This window comes from Mirounga angustirostris, unplaced genomic scaffold (assembly GCF_029215605.1).
Source record: "Mirounga angustirostris isolate CCGP_5_RB_7025 unplaced genomic scaffold, mMirAng1.0.hap1 SCAF_10, whole genome shotgun sequence".
Lineage (NCBI taxonomy): Eukaryota > Metazoa > Chordata > Mammalia > Carnivora > Phocidae > Mirounga > Mirounga angustirostris.
Genome location: NW_026991718.1, coordinates 80372327 through 80396491, shown reverse-complemented (window position 1 = coordinate 80396491; position 24165 = coordinate 80372327). Strand labels below are relative to the sequence as shown.

Below are 24165 nucleotides of genomic sequence, written 5' to 3'. Positions count from 1 at the left end.
ACACAGAATGCTCAGTGGACCCACTTCAGTCTTTCAATCCAAGAGAAAAATGTTTATAGCTCTGAAGCTATAAAAACACTTCCAAGAAACTAAAGTCGAGTGTTTTCTGGAAAATCAATTTGCTGCTTTGCACTCACTAAGAGGTGTTATTAATAAAACGCCCTTTATTTTTTTTTTAATTTTTTTATTCTTATGTTAATCCCCTTACATTACAACATTAGTTTTAGATGAAGTGTTCCATGATTCATTGTTTGTGCACAACACCCAGTGCTCCATGCAGAATGTGCCCTCCTCAATACCCACCACCAGGCTAACCCATCCTCCCACCCCCCTCCCCTCTAGAACCCTGTTTGTTTTTCAGAGTCCATCGTCTCTCATGGTTCGTCTACCCCTCCGATTTCCCCCACTTCATTCTTCCCCTCCCGCTACCTTCTTCTTCTTCTTCTTCTTTTTTTTTTTCTTAACATATATTGCATTATTTGTTTCAGAGGTACAGATCTGAGATTCAACAGTCTTGCACAATTCACAGCGCTTACCAGAGCACATACACTCCCCAGTGTCTATCACCCAGTCCCCCCATCCCTCCCACCCCACCCCCCACTCCAACAACACTCAGTTTGTTTCCTGCGATTAAGAATTCCTCATATCAGTGAGATCATATGATACATGTCTTTCTCTGTTTGACTTATTTCACTCAACATAATACCCTCCAGTTCCATCCACGTTGAATAAAACGCCCTTTAAACCACGGCTCGGAGCTCCAGTCTGCTGTTGATCGTGGGCCAGGATTCTTAGGCCATCCCCGTTTACCCTGGAATCCATGAGATGTTCTCACTGTCGCGGTGTGAACGACCCCGCCAGGCAGCTGCTGCCACAGGCGCAGTCCAAACTCCGACCTAGCAAGAGACCTATTCTGCTAGCGAAACCCCCGAGGGCGAATGTAATAGCTCTGTGCCCAAGATCAGAGAGCTGTTCAGTGAAGGAACTGGAATCAGAGACCCTAGTGGGGTGTCCCCAGCCCCATTCATTCTGGGTCTCATTTGGAAATGATGAGGAAAATCCATTCGGCAAGTGTATCAGCCCCAAATCACGGCCATCCTCACCTCTGCATGTCAGAATAGAGCCAAGGCCACGTGATCATCCTCCGCGGTGCTGTGATACTTGGGCCCCTGGGATGACACTTGGCCCATGACAACAGTCCTCAGATTCCACTGCCCCATGATTATAAGTCAAGGAGTGTTGGTTCTGCAAGGAACTCATGGGTCACTTAGGGACACTTATTTTACACAGGGGAAAACAGAGGCCCAGAGAGGGCAAGTGATGTGTCCAAGGTCACACAGGCATGCCTGGTGACAGAGCTCAGACCCAAACCTGGATCTCGCTCACCTGCCAGAGCACCCTGCCTCTAGAGCTTTTCTATCTTCCCACATGCTTGCTTTCCACCTGGTGCCCAGTGCCGGACCTCCAGCTCATGGTTAATCCTGCAAGGTGACAGGTGTGCAGACTCGCCGGGCTTTGCCTGATTGCAGCTCCCCCAAACTCTGGAGACATCCTCTGTACCTATAAAATAGGGATTTTTTTTTCATTTTCCTTGTTTTAAAAATTGGGTTTTTTTTTTTTTATGTTACATTAGTCACCATACAGTACTTCATTAGTTTTTGATGTAGTGTTCCATGATTCATTGTTTGCCTATAATACCCAGTGCTCCTTGCAATACGTGCCCTCCTTAATACCCATCACGGGGCTAGCCCATCCTCACCCCCACCCCCCCTGAAACTCTCAGTTTGTTTCCCGGAGTCCACAGTCTCTCATGGTTCGTCTCCCCCTCTGATTCCCCCCTCTTCATTTTTCCCTTCCTTCTCCTAATGTCCTCCATGCTATTCCTTATGTTCCACATATAAGTGAAACCATATGATAATTGTCTTTCTCTGCTTGACTTATTTCACTTAGCATAATCCCCTCCAGTTCCATCCATGTCAATGCAAATGGTTGGTATTTCTGATGGCTGAGTAATATCCCATTGTATCTATGGACCACATCTTCTTTATCCATTCATCTGTTGATGGGCATCTCGGCTCCTTCCACAGTTTGGCTATTGTGGACATTGCTGCTATGAACATTGGGGTCCCTGTACCCCTTCTTTTCACATCTGTATTTTTGGGGTAAATACCCAGTAGTGCAATTGCTGGGTCATAAGGTAGCTCTATTTTTAACTTTTTGAGGAACCTCCATACTGTTTTCCAAAGTGGCTGTACCAACTTGCATTCCCACCAATAATGTTTTGATAAGCAATTCTAAAGATGTCATTTTGAAAGCAGAGCTTGAATTATTTCATTTTGATTCATTTGATTCATATGTGTATAAATACATACATACATAGACAGATTTAGATACACACGTACATATGCATATATACATTTCCATATACAGAAATACATACAGAGAAGGAAAGGAAGGGAAAGTCAAAAGAGATCATATCCCATAAAACGGTAGCCTAAATTCAGTCCCTCTCTCCACCCCCAGCCCTAGTTGAGCTTTTAGCATGGCTCACATCCCTGTCTGTGACTCATACTGAAGATGTGGTGCCCTTTGCTCAGCGTGGCTTCCAGAACACCTGCAGAAGTCGGCATCCATGGTAGCTCACAGCAGCTGAGCCCAAACCAGCCAGACTCTCAGAATTCCCTTCAGGTGTTCTGCCCACTAGCTGTACTCTTTCAAATGATTCCAAGTTAATAATACTTGAGAGAGGCAAACAAGAAAGAAAAGCAGGGATTGCATCGTGGCTTTGGGTGCAAAGTTACAGAGGTTGGGACTGTCGGATCCAAGTGGCAGAAAGGGACTCATCACCATAGGACCGGAAGGTGAGCACCCAGCAAAATGGCTGTCCTTGTGGAGCGCTGGGAGAAAGAAGAAATGAATCTTCGATGGTGAGGGGGCCAGAGGGCATGAGGTAGGGGGAGGGAGAGGAACAGTCCTGAAGTGGCTTAGGGTCGTGTGTGAGATTCATGCACACAAGGGTACAGGAATGATTCCTCACCTCACTCTGCAGAGTAGAAGATTCTCACCGAGCCCCTAAATCAAGCTGGCTGCCTGTGGACAATGACGTATTGACTCGGACTGTGTGGGGTGCTCAGAAGGCGTGATCCGGGGAAGAGGGTTTACCTGGATGCCCAGATCAGAGCAGGCAACCAAAAAAATGTTAAGTTTTCTTCTCCCCATCCTATGTGGCTGGGTAACCAAAGGCCTTTTAGGTTCACACTAGGTTCTCTGATTGGAAAGCCTGAAAGGGTCACAGGGAGCCATGTGCTGTCAAAGATGGGATGCACGGGGCCCACCAGTAGCAGGGGAACCCACGGCCTGGGCTGATAAAGCCATCCCTCCCCCTTCACCGTGCACCTGCTGTGAGCATGGAATTACACGTATTAATTAAATAGTTAATTTGTTTTCCCCTTGAAAGAGCTCTCTTCAGGTAATTAGAGTACCTTAAAAAACTGTTCTGGGGCTTGACATAAAGATGGACTTGGGAGCTGGGCCAGGGAAGGCTTAAAGAACTCTCCTTCCATTGGCAGAAGAAGAGCAAGGTCAGTGCTCAGATGTTCTCACATCTCCATAGGGTTCAAACTGGGGAGGAAACTAATGATTCTGGACCAGCAGGTCACTACCACCCTCATACAAACACGCACACACACACACACACACACTCACTCCCCGAACCATCCCCTCAGAGGAGAAGACTACACAATTGACTTGTCAATTCATGGTGACTTCTTAGAGTCCACATCCAAGCAGACCCTCGTAATCACCACAGGGATGACGACCTTGATGAATGACAAATCTGGATGGCCCCAGAGGCTCATTTCGTCCCACTGGCAGCTGAGCTGGGAGCTGACTCCGTAGGTCTAAGTTAACTGAATGAAAGAACAAGCTGCCATCACCCCCCGAGTTCTAGAGGCCTCCCCTCTCCCTCTAGGCCACTTTTCTGAGCAGAGAGCATCTATTTTCACATAATCGCACAATCCTTGTCCCTAGACCCCATGTAGAACTTTATGAGTGGGGAGCCCCTCTAGTACCCAGCCCCAAATGCTGGGTCATGAACACACCAGGGCTCATGTGGGCTCTTAACCAAGACACGTGGGGCACCCTGGCCTGCATCTGAATGTCTCGGAGGCACACTCTTTCTGAGTATTCACTTCTGCTTTGTGCCACCTTTCTGTTTCCTCAGTTTCTTACAGTGGACTCTTCACGTTACTACCTGATTCCACCAGCCACTCCCCCTTTTAAAAGAGCTGATTTGAATCCTGTCTCTATTGGGAGGCCAAGATATACAAGTACCAAAGGAATATACTCTTGGAGAAGACCAGAAAACTTTCCTTTGTGGAAGAGATCAAAAAATCAGGAAAGGAGCAAAGTCCCACAAAGACCACAAGCCTTTTGAGCGTCTGTAACTAGGATGTTGGAACATCAGAAACAACAGAGGAGACAGCCACACAATAATAGGAAGGAACTTTCCAAGGGTCCATTTGGTAGAGTGAGCCCAGAAAGCCTTGTTCACCTGCAGTGAGAGCTGGCTCTCAAATCTGGTCCCCCTGTGCTGCAGGCGGCTTTCTCTGGCACTTTGTAGAAGGATGCTTTGCAGAAGCCATTAGCAGAGCCTCCCCCGATGAAAGAGTGCCCAGCTTGAGCCCTGCAGTGTCTGACCTATGGTGCAATAGCCAACAGAAGAACAAAGGGCTCCAAACCAGCCTGCACATAATGCCCACACAGTCACGGTTGAATGAATGAGAGCATGAGTGAGTGAGCGAATGAGAACACAAGGATCTAGAGCACTAGAAAGAGTTCATGGAGCTCATGGGATTCTGTCAGTAGGACTCAGTCCTTTAAAGATAATCCTCAGCAATACAGAGAATCTTTCTAACCACTGTGTCAGCTGAATTAAAATTGAGAAACGCAATGGATCGAGCGGGATGCAGAAGCTGTCAAAGTTCAACCAGTGAAGAGGACCGGGAGTAGGACAAACACACCACCAGAGCTCTCTAGAGCAGCGTCTGTGGCCAGTTCTTCAATGAGGAAGTATCAGTGGTTAACATCAGGGCAATATTGCACAAACACTTGTGTGTTATGCTGCATCAGAGGTACACATATTCATGTGGACTTTGACTCTCTGGATTTGGTGATCACATACTCTTTTTGTGGTTATTATAAAATCCAAGAATCCAAGGATTCTTTGGGCATTAGTGAGGAGCTGTGGTTGAACCAGGTGGAGGCAACATCTATAGGCCCAGGGTCCACAGAGGGCAGTCCAAGAAAGCAAACGTTCACAAAAATAGCACCTGAATAGGGCCGATTTGGGTCAGCAGGTGCCACATCTTACCCAGGGACGTTATAACACCTGCAGCAGCCAGCCTCCAAGATGACCCTCTCCAGATGATGGTCACTTTCTAGGAGGCATGCCCTTGTATCTTAACTATTTAGCAGGACTGACCTGCAGAAACAACAGCAGGGGCCTCCTAAGGCTAGGTCATAAATGGCATGGTAGCTTCCACAGTGGCATTTAGGACCACACATTCTGAAGGAAGCCAGACCCATGTTATGAAGATACTCAGTTGCCCTGTGGGGAGTGTGCATGGAGGGAAACTGAGGTCCTCCTGCCAACAGCCAGCAGCACTTGGTCAGCTGTGAGCTTTCTTGGAAGCAGAACTCCCAGCCCCAGTCAAGCCTTCAGATGACGACAACCCTGGCCGGCATCTTGACTGCAACCTCATGAAGGTCCTGAGTCAGAATGCAGCTGAGCCAGCACTCTTGAATCGCTGGCCCTCAGAGACTGTGAGCTAATGCATAGTTGTCCTTGTTCAAGCAAGGTAAATGTATTAAAGAGCAACAGATAACTAATACAGTGTCTGTTTCAGCTGTGCAGAGGGTATTTTTCACTCAATTCCAAACTCTTAACTCTATTAACTGAATAGTCAAGAGTGGCAAATATATGGCTCATGTACCCACTACACCAACCTCCTCATATTCAGAAAATACAGGAGACAATTTTGGAAGACAAAATAAAAAAATTAAACATGTGTGTATGTACATATGTATACATACACACTCACATATATATATACATACACATTCACATATATATATACACACGTGTATGTGTACTATCTCTCTCTCTGTTCCTCTCTCTCTCTCTCCCTCTCTCTCTGTCACACACACACACACACACACACTAACAGTACAGAATTAGAACCCTGGGAATTTTGAATTTACTTTGACCTATGTAAAATGGGTAAAATTTGATGCATGAAAGGTACTCTAAAGTACTCTGGGTGTACCCCAGCCAGGAGAGCTTTGACCAAACTTAAGTGTGTGTTGATGAAATATCTAGAAAGGACATGTTTAGGAGCCAAACCAGGAAAATCAGGTGACCCAGGAACACAAGGTGCCATGAACTTAGCCAGGCTCACTCTAATACTTCTGAGGCTTGAAATGAGATTACAAAGAGAGGCCACATACCATGTATCTGGATATTTCTAAAGTATTTAATATAGACTTAGGAATGCTACATCTGAATTTCTACCTGCTTGTGTCCGGAGCCTATCGCCAGCAACCAGGTGGTTCTCTGACCCTAAAACTATAGGGGATTCCCCGCCATCCCCACCAAGCCACACCTTACTCTTCTGACTCAAGATTTCTAAGCGGTTCCAAAACCACATCCTCCCAGCCAAAGGGAAGAAGGAACTATAATTATCCAGGGAACCCAGCTCCTGCCTAGACACCCACTTTTAGCAATTGGGGGCAGTCAGCTTTAAACAAAAGTTGTTTAAGTTGTCCCTGGGTCCTCAGAACAGACCTGTGATTTTCTCCTCTTCCCACACAAACCCAGTGCTCCCGCTCCATATCCTTAGGCTCAGAGGGACCCGTTTTGGTTCAAGCAACTTTCTTCCATAATCCCTTTTTGCTCAGTTTTTGGCTAAACCTTCAGAAAAATTTCTTAGGAGGCTGAAATTAAATTTAAAAAGGAGTCTTTGGGATTTGTTCCTTATTTCTCTAAAATGTGGGTCCTGGAGCAGGGCCATCTTAGAGAACTAAGGGCAGTTCTGACCCCAGCCATCATGGATGCCATTGCTGGAAGATGATCTTAGTCAAAGCCAGTTGAGGAAGCACCATACTTCTCCTTGAACATGATGCAGTTGAGGAGATAGAAGCATCTGATAGTTGACCGCTAAGATCCCTTTTAGTGGAGATTCCATCTTTTGTGAAACTTTAATATCCCTCACTGGCAGCTGGTCCTTGGATAGGATTTTATGTCCCTCATTCCTTTCAAATGAGCATAAGGGATTCTTGCTATCCATGTGAGTACTTACCTGCTCAGGGTTAGGAAAAAAGAACCAAAGTAAGGTCAAGGGAATCCAATTTTGCCAACTTCACACTATGAGAATGGGTGCCTCAGTCTCCCCATCTGCCCCTTCCAACCTCCGAAGGGTGAGAGATTTATTACCTTAAGGATAAAGACTAAACAATCTTCTTCTTTGCCCCTTGCACACATCAGTAATTCCATCTGGTGCTCCAGTATCACAGGGATTCTATAGATGAGGGGTCAGTAGACCAAGCCCAAGGACAGAATCCTGCCTGCTCCCTGTTTTCCCAACTGTGTCCACTTCTTTACCTAATGTCTATGGCTGCTTTTGTGCTGTAAAGGCAGAATCGGGTAGTCGAGCTAGAAACTGTGTGGCCAGCAAAGCCTAAAATATTACATCTGACTCCTCACAGAAAGAATTTGCTTACCCCTCCTCTAGATGACAACAGCCATTAACACTTCGAGTGCTTACTATGTGCTGAGCATTGTTCTAGGTACCCTACATATCATAGCTCATCCTCACACCAAACTTTGAAATTATCTGATAAAATTATACCAGTTTCATAGATTAGGAAACAGAAGCAGAGAAAGAGCTTAAGGAACCTTCTCCAGTGTCACCAACCGTCCTGGCCAGTCTGAGTCCAGAAACCATGCTCTTAATGGCCGTACTATACTGCCTGAAAATTCCATCAGGAAAATTCCACCTCCATTACCAGTGGCATTGATTCCATGCGGCCTTCAGATCCCAAATTCAGCCCCACAGTTACCTCCATAAATCACTGCGAAGGGATATGCCAACTATAATGAACAAATGGACATTCTGAAATTCAATAGCTTCTTGAATCTGGTTAGAATGAGCCCATCTATGGGGAACCTGAACATCACTGGGCACCAATAAAATGGAGTTTCTGGCTGCAGTGTGAACCTTCCTGAAGACCTCAGTGGCTTCACTCACACAAGGGCAATGGCCCTAATAAAGTCTTTCCTGAGTCACCAGCCAGGCCCTTAAGTGCACACCAATCAGTCACCGTGGGACACGATTCTGGGGAGGCCAAGCTTTGCCTTAGCACATCTGCAACCCTTCCCATAAGTGACCCTGTTTTATCAGTTTGCCTCAAAGAAATGTTAACAGTAAAATCCATCCTATTACCGTCCTCCACTGAGGGAAGAAATGACTGTTTATTTAAGTTCCTTGCTTTAGTAAAGCATGACTCTTTCCATTCTGGAAGTGTTTTTTGGAGAATGCCAGCCAGCCATGTTCAATAGTGGCTTTCAAACACTGGTTGGTATCAATGAGCAGCAAGAGGAAAGCTTCCGAAAACAAAGCCATTTGATGGAAGATCCCAGAAGACTTCACGCATCCTAATCAAATAGGCTACAGGCTTCCTCCAACTGTTGGCCCGAATCCCAGTTTTTGGCTTGATTTAAAAGGATTTAAATGGCCCCACCCATCCACACAAACAGGAAGATCTATTGTATCTATCGGATCTAATGGAAGTGATACACACTCTCCCTTTCTGGCCATGTGAGTAGACAGGGGCACGTGTAATTGATCTGAGACATCCCCATTGTCTTGGCTCTCTGTGGAGCAGGATTGCCTGGGCTACAAAACACTGGGCAGACATCGTGGCCAACTTAAACACCTCAGATGAAAAATTGCTTTTCGGTACAACCAACTTCCTAAAGTACTTCAGTCTTAAAACGAATCCTTCGAAGAAGCTAGAAAAGATGTTAAAAGGTCTCTAACTCAACTCCTTGGTTTTGCAAATAAGAAACATGAAATTCAGCCATGTTTGGTGACATGTGGCTAAGATCACACCGTTAGCCCTAATATAGCTAGAGAAAGTCAGGCTGATTAATGAAATGCGAGAGGAGTATGTGCATTTGGTAAAACAATGCTTTGAAAAGTAGCCTTGCTCCCATCCTGGAACATCTGTCCTCCTCCCCAGAGACAACTGCATTTACCAGGCTTCCATGCATCCTTGCAGAAACATTCCAGACTGAGACGGCATCATCAGTGTATACGCAGATAAACTTCTCTTCCACAAATCAGCGAGTACATGTGATCACTCTGGATGTTGCCACAAGCACAACCAGGACTGTTTGTATTGATGAGCCGCCGTCAGGCCCACACCCACTTCAGATATTCATCACCTGCCAAGTCCTGCACGTGCACCCTCCACACTCATGCCTGTCAGCGGAACACATTCCCAGCTGGCAGTCCACATGCTGCCCACCTAAAATCGGGCTAAATGGGCTTAAATGCGAAACCCCTGAACCCTGGCTGGGCATTTAGCGATGTTACCTGTAACAGGCGTGCGTCATGGCACTTGGTATTGCACCAGATTGGGGGAAATCCTTTATGGCTTGGACACTATTCAGGAAGTTATTTCTCCTGCCAAACAGAGTTGAAAACACCCCTCCATCGAGTGCAGCAAGCCCACATAAGGAGACGCGGAGCTGCGGACGAGGCAGAGAATGGAGAGTCGGCAGCCACCCCCAGAAGACCACCTCCTGGCCGCATGAACAAAGCAGCAGCCAGAGTTCTGCGGAGCTGGACCAAACACCCTTCTCAGCTACGCCACTGGCAAACCCTGCTAGTCTCCGCCAGCCACCTCACCACTTAATTGGCTCCCCGGACAACGACTGAAAATTGAGCCATCTTAAGTCAAACCCCTTTTCCCGTGGTGATATGTCATAGGAGTTCTGCTCTTGGAAACCCACATCAGGCAATAAAACAATGCCAAACTAATAACTAAACTAAAAACACACATCTGTGCCTTTACCACTATTTAAGATTTATTTATTTATTTGAGAGAGAGAGAGTGAGAGCATGCTTTCAAGCAGGGGGAGGGGCAGACAGAGAGAGAGAGAGAGAGAATCTCAAGCAGACTCCCTGCTGAACATGGAGCCCCACATGGGGCTCCATGCCAGGACCCGGAGATCACAACCTGAGCTGAATCAAGAGTCAGTCACTCAACTGACTGAGCCAGGCAGGTGCCCCTCTTTTACTACTATTTAAATCAAACCCAATTTAAAAACAACATGGGGGGGGGTGCCTGGGTGGCTCAGTCGTTGAGCGTCTGCCTTCGGCTCAGGTCATGATCCCAGGGTCCTGGGATCGAGCCCCGCATCAGGCTCCCTGCTACGCGGGGAGCCTGCTTCTCCCTCTCCCACTCCCCCGGCTTGTGTTTCCTCTCTCACTGTCTCTCTCTCTGTCAAAGAAAAAAAATAAAAAATAAAAAATAAATAAAAACAACATAGGGGGGGCTCATCTTGCTAGCTCAGTAGGAAGAATGTGTGACTCTTGATCCTGGGGTTCAAGACCCAAGTTGGGAGTAGAGATCACATAAATAAATAAATAAATAAATAAATAAATAAATAAATAAATAAATAAATAAATGCAACCTAATAAGTGTATCTTTGGGAAGAGTCTCCTGCCAGGTTGGATAGACTGCAGTTTCTTTTAAGTCCAGTCACTCCAGCACCAAAGCCACTTCCTTCATCATTTCCATTTTATCTCCCTAGAGTTATCTCCCTGGAATTCACATTCAGAATCTAGGTCAACTGCCTCAAAAATTTTATTTCTATTTGATGCTACAAAAAAAAAAAAAAAAAACTTTTTAGACTATATGTGGGGGAATGGGGACACTTCCATGGTAACATCTACTTTCACTTGACCTGTCCCTTCATCTGCCATTACAATCCATCACCTAAACCACCTACAAGGTGAATAAATAGTCTTGTGATCTGAGGGGCCGAAGGAGAGTCTCCCAAATCTCTCTCTCATGACCACACCACATTGTCGAAAATTCTACCAGTAGCAGTCAGTGAAGACACCTGTTTGAAGGTAAATGCTCTCTACAATGGTAATCCACGAACCCCATCAGTTATTAGAATCTCAGCACAGCTCAAGATGGAAGTCATGGAAAAGCAAGAAGAAACTGAGGAGCTGGGGATGTTAGTCCTCTGAACTAGTCAAACCTCAATTAAATGGGTGCAGTTAGAGCTGCCTTGCCACTCCCATGGGTTGTGGATGAAATGAGGTCAGTATAAACTATATAAAAGAATGAGCTCATGATAGCCAGACTCCAGGAAAGAAGAGAAGGAAAGACCCAGAATGAGGGGGCTCGCCAGCTAGACCAAGGTTCCAAGAGGAAGGAGGTGCTCAGGCACAAGGTGAAGTGGCCCAAGGAGGGCTTTTTCTGCAGCGTGCAACGACAAGGCTGTGACACAGGGGTGACTGTTTTCCCTGAGAGCGACCTCAAAAGGTTCAGGATGTTCCCACTGATTTCTGGACACACGTTGCTATGACACCCTCTCCACAACTTCTTCTAGATCCCTGGCAAAACCCCCCTCTTCAGTTTGTGCCACCTCTGGGGACAGCATGTTCTTTTTTTTTAATAGTTTTACAGATTTGTATTCTCCAGGCTATCCGGTTCAACCATGGAACCCGCCCTCATGTGCCCTCCCTGATTTGTTCAGCCTCAGTTTGCAACGAGTAACTGAGGTTATTGTGAGCAAGGCTTGGGTCTGCGTGGCATACATCAGCATCTGCTGTGAGGGTGCTATATCTGGAAGAGGGCTTCGGGGTGGGTAGGGTATGAGGGGAAACCAAGGGAATGATAACTCCCCAGAAATCTAAGAAATCACCCAGCAAACAGAGAAATCACTGTAATCCAAAAACCCCCAGAGTCTAGGCTCAGAGAGTCCGGGAGTTGGAAACCATGATCAATGTCATCTGATGATTATGATAATTAAGGATCATTTATCGTGTGACAGACAGCTGCCGTATATTACTTCATTTAATTTAACCCCTAAAGCCACTTTATAAGATCGGCATTATCCCCATAGTTTATGGAGATTTTAAGGAACCTGTCCGATGTCACACAGTGAGCAATTGGCTGAGCTTGGATTTGAACCCAGGCTAACCTGGTGCTTATTTAGCCCCCACATTACTACATCATCTCCCTGGTCTGATGCATTCTGGAGACATCCAGGAAGGAGGTGGGATGGCCAGAGATGAAGGACAATTCTGAGGCTAAAATCTGTGGCCAGATTTTTTTAAATATAAAATGAATTAGGGTAGGAGGAAGAGGTTGCCAAAAAAACAGCACTCAGAGCAAAGGTGCTGTGGAAATGCAAGAAAAAAAAAAATCTTTCATCTTTGGTATCTCTAACACCTTGTCTTACAGACATCTGGTCAACCACTCTTGGTAAATGTTTGCTATAGAAATTGATACCAAAAATAATTTTAAAATTAACATTTCTGTTAAAATCAATAATCTTCACTTGGGATCATCCAGGATTTGAGGGCTATCCCCAGTCAGGTAAGAATGTGTTGCTTAACTGTCTCTTTGTTGCCAGGATCCTGAAAAGTTGACTCTAGAATGACCTGTCTGCCCAGGCGCTGACCATCCTGGGCAGGCAAGGCTCACAGAAGCCCAGGACAGCATTCCCTCAGAGCCGTGTTCCAAGGCCCCCCTCCGTGAAGTGGAGCCCAGTTCTAAACTCACAGACTGAGTATTCCCTGGGGCTTGGCAGCACCAAATGACATCATAGCCACAGCCATTAAAGAGCTTATTCCAAACTTTGGACATATTCCATCTACACGTTTGATGTGAAAAAGCAAATGCCAGAAATTGAGGGGAAATAAGGATGTCATCTACTTCTCTGTTCAAAGTGTGCATTCTGAAAAGCATTTATTCTGATTCCTGGGCTTAGTGGCTCATTGACCTTGAATTTCTCTAAAAGAACAATATCTTCCTAGCAATGTCAAGCACAGGAACACCCAGGCATCTCCACCACTGCTGGTGAAAATGTAAGTATGTAGTACCTTTTGGAGGGTATTTTACTTAAATAGCCCTTGGAATGCACATCCCTTGGGCTCAGCAGATTCATTCCTGGGAATTTACCATAAGGAGCTATTAGATAGGTGTCGGCAGAGTCAAGGATGTTTATTGTGGCACTGTTTATAATAACTAAAAATTAGAAACAACTTAATGCCCTGTGGTAGAGATGGGTTAAGTAATTTTTACGATGTTGACTCAAGGGAATATCATTCATACCATTAAAAATTATCTTGTAGATATGCATTTATTGATGAAGAAATATTAACCCCAACCCTACTTAAACCTTTTGGGATTTTAGTAGATGCCACCTCTTCATGAATGACATCCGTCTACTTCTTTAATGATATTTAAAGAGCCATTTCATTGTCCTTGTCCCACTCAAACATCAAGTGGCTCCCTCTAGTATGTTCTAGAATGTTGAGTAAATCTGATTTAAATTACCTCATGGTTATACAAGCTTATGGTGCCCATGCTGGACTTGCCCAAGTGGAAATCCCAGGTTTGATAAACAACCTCATCTGGAAGTCATCGTCTCCTCTGGATTCTGGTCCTACTTGAGACCTGCCCCAAATCTAACCTGATGACTTCAAAATACAGCCAGTAGAAAAGCAGACATTTATCATGCTAGACAGGAAACCTAGGGACCAAAACCAACTTTCAGGATAAATGAATACTTCAACATGATCCAAAATGAGGGAGTACACAAAGAAATCTCTAACTTTGCAGATGACTCAGTTCTTCCAAACAATAAAATGGCAAGCTGCTCAACTGCAAAAAGATCCAACAAAGAAACGAAGAGTAGGCAGGAATCTACAGCTGTACTTCTTTGGGAGTATTTATGATTATACTTTTCCTTAAAATGACTTTCAGAAAAGTCACCTCTATGGTTTTTATATGATAAAGATGTCAGCCTATGCATCATAACCCTGAGAAGAAACACAGCCATTCACTGTGTTCGTTTCTTGGCAACATTTACCCATTGCCCCACTGAGTCAAAGGGTAGCAAAGCCATGCTGTCAGAAATGGGCATTATGTGTTTACCCAAAACCAGTTCCAGCTGTATTCGGAAAAGTGTGCGAACTTTGTGTTACCACATCTTTAAAAAGAGGCTCAAGGAAACTCTCAAAGCACAAATGATGGTTGCAGAGATGTGTACAAAGTGTATAAACATTAGACAAGAATACAGAACTGGATGAAAGTCTCAGCATGGCCACTGACAGTGGGTGTGGCCTGGGCAGATTTCCCTGGAGTCCAGAGGATTTCATCAGGTAACATTCATGAAAGGTCCTTTCAGGATGGCTGGAATTTACTCAGGGCTCAGAAAAAGCCTGATTTGCCTTTTAATGGGAGGCGTGCTATGGGATGGGAGCCCACCATGTTGAGGATCTTCAACCAGAGAAGGTCATGGCACTGGGGATACTAACATTATCATAAAAACCAGCAGAATGTGTACAATGAGACCACCCTCCCCAAGACCCTTGAGAAACCAACCAGTGCCCTGTCCCACCTCCATTTGGTGGAAAGCACCACAAGGACCCCAGGCCAGTTCAGGGCAAGATCTAAAAGCAGTGACAGCCAGTAGAAAAGGGACAGCACTGGCCAGAGGCAACCATCCATGGAAACTTCAAGGGCTTTCCCTATCCCCCTGCCAGCCCCAACCAACCCAGAGGTGTGTGCTCAGGGGAAACAAAGAGGGTGTAAGATGACAGACCCTGCCATATACGCAAGCACACAACACACACACAGAGCAGTGGGTAAACGGAAGACATAAATCATGACATTAAATTTTTTAAATGAACAATACTAAGTCTTAGCAATCAGAACTGGACTGTTGCAATAACCCAACATTATTGAAAAGTTATGGAAATGGACCGATGAGTCATTAGGGGGATCCCCACCCAGAGGAAAATGGGTGTGTCAGGACACAACTGGCAGTAATTAACGAAAAAAAATTTACAAACCATGTCATGCCTTTGCCCCCGAAGAGGTGAGATGTCTGACTAAATTAGTTACATAATTGGTGAAAGAAGATGTCTTTTTCCATCAATACCTATGTGACTGAGGTCACCTGCAAGGTAAGAACGGCCTGTCGCCTGGACCTTATTGTGGTATGGGGGACACCAGTGCTTCCTGCTGGAATCCCTTCCGGAGCCTGGATATGAACTCAGCAAACCAGCTCCTCACCTTCCGAGCACCCTCGGTGTGTGAGGGTGTGAGGCTGGTCACCTCAGACCCCTGGGCTTTCCCCCAAATTGTTGTTGTACTTTCTGCTTTACTTTCTCTCAGAAAGCTCATCCATAGTCATTGCTTTACCTGCTAACCCCTCATGGAAACCTCCTCACAATATGTACCCCAAAAGTACCCTTATGTTTACAGACTGACTCTGAAGACTTAGGTCCTCCACTTAAAAGGCAGTGCTGAGAATGGAGTGTCAGAGTTCTTCAGATGCTTGATCCCAAATCCCAGATGTGGATCATAGAGAAAGAGAGAGAGATGCCCAAACTTCCCCATGAATTCTAAATGTGTATATTATTGGAACTTAGTCGAAATAACTGCATTTTGGCCTAAATTTAAAGATGATACATCTCCTTCTAAGAAGAGTAAGACTTCAGCAACTACAGGAAACAGAAAGTAGCGGTTATGTTCCAGTTATCTACTGCTGAGGAACAAATTACTTCAAAACTTAGAAACTTAAAATAACAAGCATAATTACTTCATCTTACAATTTTGTAGGTCAAGAATATGGGTGGCTGGGTGACTCATCTGTTCCACGTGGCATCAACAGAGGTCGGTGGCACTCAGCTAGAAGAGGCCTGGCGTGGTAGGTCTCTGATACATCTGGCACCTTGGCAGGAGCATTTGGGAGGCCAGGCTCAGCTGATCTCTCAAGTAGAGTGGTTAACTGGGGCCTCTCCTGCCTGGCAGCCTCAGAGAAGTTGGACATCTAATATGGCAGCTCAGGGCGCCAAGAGCAAGTGTTCCAGTCAAGACACCCAGCTGTAAGCTAGAGATTCCAGTGAGTAAACTTTGAATGGCCCAGGAAGTTACTCCTGCCTCATTCTATGGGTCAAGCAAGTCACTAAGGCCAGACTGAATTTAGAAGGAGGAGATTTAAGTGCCACTGTTGATGAGAGAAGTTGCAAAGAATTTGCTACCATCTCTTTTTTTTCCCAACCATCTGGCATCTACTACAGACCCTACTGTCATCCCTTTCACTACTTTATGCTTGGGTTAGGCCAGCTAGTTTGCTCTGTGGATGACACAACGTCATCCCTCACTGGCTCCCAGTGAGGTGATTCGCCTTATGTGGGTACTGTGGCAGCAGCAGACTTAGGATCACTTTTAGGCCTGGCAGAATTAGTGACTGTTAGAAAAATACCACAGCAACGCTAATACTAACATCCATTTTAGCAGAATGTGGTGGTAAGGGTGTGAGTTTTGCAGGCACAGCCTACCTTGGTTCAAATCCCTGCTCTGTGATTCACTGGCAGTAAAAAAAATTGGGCAAGAGGCTAAAATTTTCTGATCCTTGCCTTTTAAATGAATATAATACCTGTAGCAGGTGTCTCAGGAGTCCTGCACTCATGATCTGTGTCCATTCCTTCAAGTAAAATGTTATGGGGGACCTTCTATATGCCTTCCAGAAGGTCCTGGGCACAAGAGCCCCAGTGGTTATAGCAGGTGATCCCCATAAATCACCCTTTGCATGTTTTTTCCTTACTTCCTGCTTCCCTCTTTGGGCTCCCTCCCTCTTGTTTCCTGGAATCACCTCCCCCATAAACTATCTTCATCCAAGTCTTCCTCCTAGAATTCACCTTCAGGGGAGCCAAAACTAAGGGAATTCTCATTTTGTAGGGTTGTTCTAGCATCACATAAGCTCAGAACATGAGCAATATCTGGCTGGCAAATAGTTGTCCCAATCCTTGCTTATTCTCTACCTTTCTCGGATGTCAGGACCACTCACCCTTCCCCTGAATATGGCCAGCCCTTTTCAGACCTGCTCTCTGCTCAGCCTTCCCTACCTCCACTTGGTGAGACCCCACTCACCCCTATGCATCCAGCTCCGACCTCCCTGAGCCGATGACACCTCCCAGCAGCACACCTCTCTCTTTCCTGCACCTTCCACAGTCTTGCACTTTCTCACACTCATTACATTGTCTTTGCTGGTCTTCTTCATGAGACAGCTTTCATAGGGCAGTGGACAAGTCTGTTTTTGCTAGCTAAGGAAGGAAAACAATATTTGTTGAGTGAATGAATAAATGAATGGTGAACTAAATATTCTTTCTTCTGTGACACATGCACTATCCTCATCCTCTTCCCACTAGCCTTCTACCAACCTGCACACACAACCACCCTGCAAGTCATTCCCCTTCTACACTCCCACAGCACACTGGCGTGATGTGCATTTACCATGCTCTTCTCCATAGTAAAAATGAGTGGGGTTTGCTTATTTCCTTCCTCCCTCCCTCCCTTCCTTCCTTCCTTCCTTCTTTCCTTCTTCTTATTTCTTTCTTCCTGTTTTTCCTTCCTTTTCTTTCTTTCTTTTTCTTTTCTTTTCTTTTTTCTTTCTTTCATTCCTTCATTCCTTCATTCCTTCCTTCTTCCTACCTTCCTTTTGCGAGAGTCTCATCATAACAGCCTGAATCATGTGCTCATAGGAACTTCAGACGTGTTGGTTTCAGTCACACCTGGATCTCCCCTGCATGAGCTCCCTGGGATTACTGCACTGCGTGTTGAGGCTAACATTCAGCCTTACACCAAGATCCACCCTCTTGCAAATCAAGGAGAACTGGCTGCCCCCCCAAAATAATATTCTTACTGGGGAAAGGAGCTGCCCCAAAGGAAGGGAGGCTGGGCAGGGGATCCAGGTGTGGGCATAGCTGCTGAGGGCTGATAGCAAAGGGACATGCTGCACTGTCACACCAGCCCTCTGCCAATCTGGCCCACAGAAACGTGTTGCCAGGATCCTAGGAAACTGGGGCTGTAATCAGTGAGAAAAGAAAGCCTGCTCACAGGCTGTACTGTACAGTAGGAAACTGAATGCACGAGGCTGGGCTATGGCTTTCCCAGACTCCCGTGGGGTCAAGAGAACCCACAGGACAGTTTTTTTCTAGGAGATGTAGCAAAAGCCTGCAGAGAGCTCAGGAAAGAGTTTCCAGACGAAGGTAAAGACAGAACAGAAGTCCCCCTTCTCCTTCTCCCCGCCTTGAATGTAGGCACTATGGCTGGCACTCCAACAGTCATCTTGTGACCATGAGAAAAAGTCAAAAATTCAAGAGTCACTGATCCTGACATCTTTGAGCTACCAAACCTCTATACTTCCAATAATGTGAGAAAAAATAAATACAAATTTTTGTTCAGATCACTCTCTACTGGTTTTTCCATTACTTGCAGCCAAATGCATCCCAACTGATACTGATCTAGACTAGAGAAGACTCTTAGTGGCCACTGTGGCGCCCTCACCAGTGGCACCCCCAAGCTGGTGTGGCCTGGAGAAGCAGTTGCAGTTTATGAAATGTCATGCCCGCTCTCGTTCCATGAGCTCCTGGAAAGCAAGGAAATGCTGCAGAAACCATCACCAAGCACAGCATCTCACCCATGCCAGTTATTTAATAGATTTTTGTTTGTTTACCTAATTTGCTTCTAAGCAGGAGAAAACAGAGATTCTTCTTTGGGCTACTGCAGAACAATTGTAATTTAAGAAATATTGGAGTCAGTGCTGTCAGTGAGCATGGGGAGGTCAAGAGGCTCATGGTCCCCTAAATTCCCCCAAATCACCCCACTCCACCACCACATGCTCTGGATTAAGGGGTTGGTGGAATGGAGAAAGGGATACTGAGGGCAACCTCTTCATAAATTTTCTCCCCTGGAAGATTGTAATTTCAAGTGCGTTACAGGAATTTTTTTTTTAAAGATGGTGGGAGTCAGAAGGGGGTGGTGGGCAGGTGGGCAATGATATGCTAAAACAAAAAGCCCTGCTCATGAGATATCATCAGAGTCCTTTCTCTCCAGGAGGTTTCTGAAATCAACCTGGGCTTAGGACTTTGAAGATAAGTCTTCCGAATTTCCTCAGGATGAACACTGCTGAGTAAAAGCTGACTCAAAAAGACAATGGCAGACTCAAGTGTTTACCAAGAAAAGTGTACTCAGCACTTGACATAACTCCCGAAGGCCTTTATCCTAAAAATATTTTTATTAGAGTCTGAAATAATTTAATCACAGGCTTCTATTAGTCAGAGCTCAACAAGCACCCTGTGCCCAGACTCTCAGACATTTAAACAGGAAACTCTCTAAGTCCAAAGAAAAGAAAACATTCTGAACCATGCCAGTGAGTCGGAAAGTGACCCTCCCTGCTCAGATCAAGCTGTCAGCCTCCCCGGCTCCATTGTTGGAAGATAACATTAAATCTAAATCTCGAAGCCAGGGTGGGACAGTTCTTTTCACAGTGGGATAAAGGAGCTGGCTCAAGACTGAAGACATAGCATCAGATCTTCGAGAAGGAGAACTCTCTGACTGTAGGAGGGAGTGATTCCTGGAATAGGACTCCAATCTTCTCCTTTGGTTATAGAGAAAACCCTCCTTGTTCTCCTCAGAACATCTCACCTCCCATGAATACCAAGAAGCCAGCACGGTTTGTTCACTCATTCATCTGATATCTTGGACATTGGGAAATCTGTAGACCTCTGCCTTCCAAATAATATTTGTAAGGATGGATTCCTCTGGGGCATCCAGGTACACAGCTGGGTAGATAAATGGGCCCTTAGGGGAAGGCCAGTATAGACACTCCAGGAGTAGGTGGTGAGCTTCCTGGATGGACATGGAGGTGGAGGTCAGGGACTCTGTTTTCCTTGTCTGTGTATGCTCAGAACCTTACCAATGTCCTCTGTTCATTCATTCACCGGGTATCTACTGGGGGCTTCATGTGTGCTCTGTCAGGTAATGCTTGCTGAACATAAGTCACTGGACAAAGCCAGAGGGTATAGGGTAGAGACCCTACCCTCAAGGAGCCTATGATCCACTAGAAAAGACAGACAAGGACACAGGCAACTTCAATGCTCTAGAAGACCAAGTTTAGGGACTAAGAATGTGACATCTGGAGCTAGATAACAGGGTTCAAACCCTGCCACTACCCCTTTCTCCCCTTGTAACTGAGGCAAGCTGCTCAAGCCTCAGTTTCCCCCTATGTCAAGTAGGGGTATTATTACTAGCTGTCTCATAGGTTTGGGACAATGGATGAGATAGTGTCTGAAAAATTATTTAGATAAAGCCTGGCCTGTTGGATCAATATACGACAACTATCCCAACTATGAGGGCTTCCTGGTGCCCTGGGGGCCCATAAGAGAGATGTCTTTGCCAGGTTTTGGGGGGTTGGGAAAGGCTTCCCAGGAAAGACCTGAACAGGAAGGAGGAGTCAGCCCAACTGAACACAATGGGAAGTTTTCCAGACCAGATAACAGCACATGCCAAGTGTCCGGGACCAGAGACAACAGACCTGAGCAGAAACAAGAGTGGTTCAGTATGGCCAGCCCTGGGCGAGGAGACTGGGAGGGCCTGGCAGGAGGTGAAGGGTCCATCCGTTCACTCGATAAATATTTGAAGTTGCAAACACAGCAGTGAAGAGATACAACCAAGGCCTTCTTGAAGCTTACATTCTAGTAAAAGGAGACAGAAGCAGACAAAATAAATGAGATAAGTAAGCCGACTGAGGAAAGCCTCTCAATTTGGACTCCAGCATGCGACCAATAGGCAGCCATTAAAAAGTTTGAAACGGAGCAGTTACACCATCATGTTTGGGCTTCAGAAAGATGACTCTAGGGGCACCTGGGTGGCTCAATGGGTTAAGCGTCTGACTTCAGCTCAGCTCTTGATATTGGGGTCCTGGGATCGAGCCCCACCTTGGGCTCTGCACTCCATGGGGAGTCTGTTTCCCGCTCTTGCTCTTTCCCCCATTCGTGCTCTCTCTCTCAAATAAATAAGTAAAATCTATTTTTAAGAAAGAAAAGAAAGAAGAAAGAAGAAAGAAAGAAAGAAAGAAAAAGAAAGAAAGAAGAAAGAAAGAAAGAAAGAAAGAAAGAAAGAAAGAAAGAAAGAAAGAAGAAAGAAAAAGAAAGAAAGAAAGAAAAGAAAGAAAGAAAGAAAGAAAGAAGAAAGAAAAAGAAAGAAAGAAAGAAAGAAAGAAAGAAAAGAAAGAAAGAAAGAAAGAAAGAAAGAAAGAAAGAAAGAAAGAAAGAAAGAAAGAAAGAAAGAAAGAAAGGAGAGACTCTACTCTGTGGGAGGTGGGCTGCAGCAAGAGGCCAGCCTGGAGGCAGGGGATCATGTCCCACCTTTGAGACCGTGAAGCTGGGCCAAGTGTAAGCCCAGGATGGGACTGCGACCTGAGGAAACTGTGAGGCTGTGGCCCATGTGAAAGTTCCACAGGTGCACATCCCTGCCAAGGCCCCTCACCCCACACCCCTCCAGAGCCCCCTTGTGGCCAGTCTCTCCGCAGCGTGTTCAGAGTCCCAGGAGAGAATCTGATTGGCTCAGGGGTCTCCTCTGTGTCATGCAGTCCCCCTGGGGCATCTCAGGGCCTGCCCTGTCCTGAGCGGCCTCCTCAGGGCCCTTGCACCTGCCTACTGCGTGCCTTTTGCTCTGTGACCCTTTGCGGGCTGCTTTGGAGAGAAAAAGACAAACCCTGAACTTGTTCTCAAATTACTCACGGCCTCATGGGGAAAAAAGCGAAAAATGTGATTAACAGCATAGAAAGTTGAAAGCACTAAATGTTATATATAATAAAGGCCCACATAGGATTCAGGACTGGAAGGGATGATGAGTCCTGTGTTTGGTTCGGCTTTGTGGTGGAGGCAGCATTGGGACAGAGCCCTAAGAGGAGAGTAGGGTTTGGATAGGAAGAAAATGCATGGGCAAAGCCAGGCGCAGGAAAGCCAATGGTAAATGGGCAAGCTCTTCCTCTGGCTCTGTCCTTTCAGTGCAGAAGTCATTCATCCATCCATCCATCCAACCAACCATCCATCCGTGCAACAAGCACTGATTGATCACCTACTGAGTACCAGACCAGAAGGACCATCCTCGCTTCTGAATGTCTCTTGAACAATTGCTGGACATTTTTTTTTCTTACAAGGGTGAGGCCACATCACACAGGAAACAAAGGCTTGAACAACAGCCTTAGAAAAGCTCCATCCTGCTCTCTGGGTCTGGCCTCCGAGAAGAGAGCCCAGGGGTACTCGAACTTTTGGCCACAGCCCAGCGACTCTGCCTGTTCTTTCTTCCAGGAAAGAAATTCTTGATAATGAAGAGTCAGACAGGAACAACAACAAAAGTTGTGGTCCAGTTGCCAGAAATAACCAAGAATTGCTTATTTTTAGGAGGCAATACTGGGTCCCCACTCCTGATCCTTCCTTCATCAGGACCCTCTTGGACCCTGGTCCCCTCCATGCCAGCCCGAGGAAGGAGGGGCGAAGGACCCTCCCGTGAGTTTCAGAGAGGAGCCAAGCATGCCTTTGCTCTGTCATGTGCTTCTGTTCCACCTTTGCGGGCCAGGCTATCCACAACTCCTACCGGGCTCCTCCGTATCCTAAATTCTCCCAGGACTGAGTGCTGGAGCCTGTAGCTCAAGCATTCAGAATCAGGAAGCTCCTCTGCCACATATCTACGACGTGCCCCCAGCGCCGGCTCTGTCCGTGATACAGGTAGTGTTCGGTTCCCTCTTCTGCCTACTCTTCCATCCTTCCTCTGAATTGGTTCCGGACACAGCTGGGGAAAGCAGAAGTGATAAAGAGTGGGATTTGTGGGTAAAATACACACCATGATGGAAACACCCGATGGCAACATCTGATGGCCGGCTCTTCCCTTGGAGGCTTATGGCAGCTTACATAGGACCATGTGGCTGCAGAGCTTCTTCCGCGGAGGGCGGTGGGCCACTGCCAATCCATGTTACGCTTTGCAGCATGGAACCTTCCCTTAGCAACCATTGCAGCTCACGGGTGATTGGTTTGCTTGCTTGCTTGGTAGCCTGTGGTTTCATATTGAGGCTGTTTGAAGGAAGACGGGGGCTGAGCAGGGAGGCAGGCCCTGTAGTGACCAAAGCCAAGCCAGAGGCCTTTGGAGACAGAGCCCATACAGCCTGACCTTGAACTACATTAACTACAGGCGCGTGTGGTATGATTCCAGGCAAAGCTGAATGAAAATGGAGTAAGCCTCTTCAGTAGGGGTGGTACTGCATCTAAACTGCAAGGCCGCTGAGTTCCCACACTGCCCGTGGGCACCAAGACGTCTAGCCCCGCACGGTCAGGCCCGGTCCTGAGTTGGCAGAGCCAGATCACACGGCCCAGCTTCCATCTCCGCTGGGGCCAAGGACGGTACTGTGGAGGGACACATTCTACATTCATGTGCCTTGTTCATAACCTAAGAATCTTAAAATGGTCCAAGAATTGCTGAGCAAGTTTCCATGTGACATGATTCTTGCTAGATGGGGTTGCAAGGATTGTTTGTTGAAGGAACATGGCGGAAACTCTATTTCGGGGAGTTTATTAGGACAGTAACAAAGGAAGGCAGAGCACAGACGAGGCAGAGTAAAGGGGCCATTAGGACAGCGGTATTGCATCCGGCCTGCAGTAGATGCTGAACCGGTAGCATAGAGTGGGATTATCCAGCTTGAGAGCAAAGGTGAGCAGGGGGCTCTGGCAAACCCAAACTTACAGATTTCATAGCTCTCACATAGAAGAGCCAAATGAGACAAAAATCTAGAAAAATGTGCCAGGAAATGAATGAATGGATGAATCCTGCTCTGGAAGGCAGAGGAAGTTAGAGGCTTTGACTAGACCCACAGGCACTGAAGACAAAAGAGGCCACCCCAGGAACCAGATGCAGGACATGGGGACTGCCAGCACCCCGATCACTTCCAGCAGAATCCGTGGAGGCGGGGCCCAACGTCTGCCGCTTTGCTTCAGTCCCTCCCCATGA

The 24165-nt window shown here is 46.2% G+C and overlaps 1 protein-coding gene across 10 annotated transcripts in view; it reads right to left on the bottom strand.

Moving 5' to 3' along the window:
- Positions 1-603: 603 nt before the first annotated feature.
- IL1R2 (interleukin 1 receptor type 2) overlaps positions 604-24165 on the bottom strand; it is a 142565-nt gene continuing 119003 nt past the window's right edge. For 5 of the 10 annotated variants that reach the window (XM_064572651.1, XM_064572650.1, XM_064572652.1 and 2 more), the window contains one exon: positions 604-1560. In XM_064572651.1, the coding sequence (XP_064428721.1) occupies positions 1406-1560 (155 nt within the window). In that variant the 3' untranslated portion in view covers positions 604-1405. Of the gene's footprint in view, positions 1561-17250; positions 17424-20695; positions 20856-23007; positions 23235-24165 lie in introns of those variants that run through there. The other 5 variants (XR_010405746.1, XR_010405748.1, XR_010405744.1 and 2 more) reach the window with 4 other exon arrangements.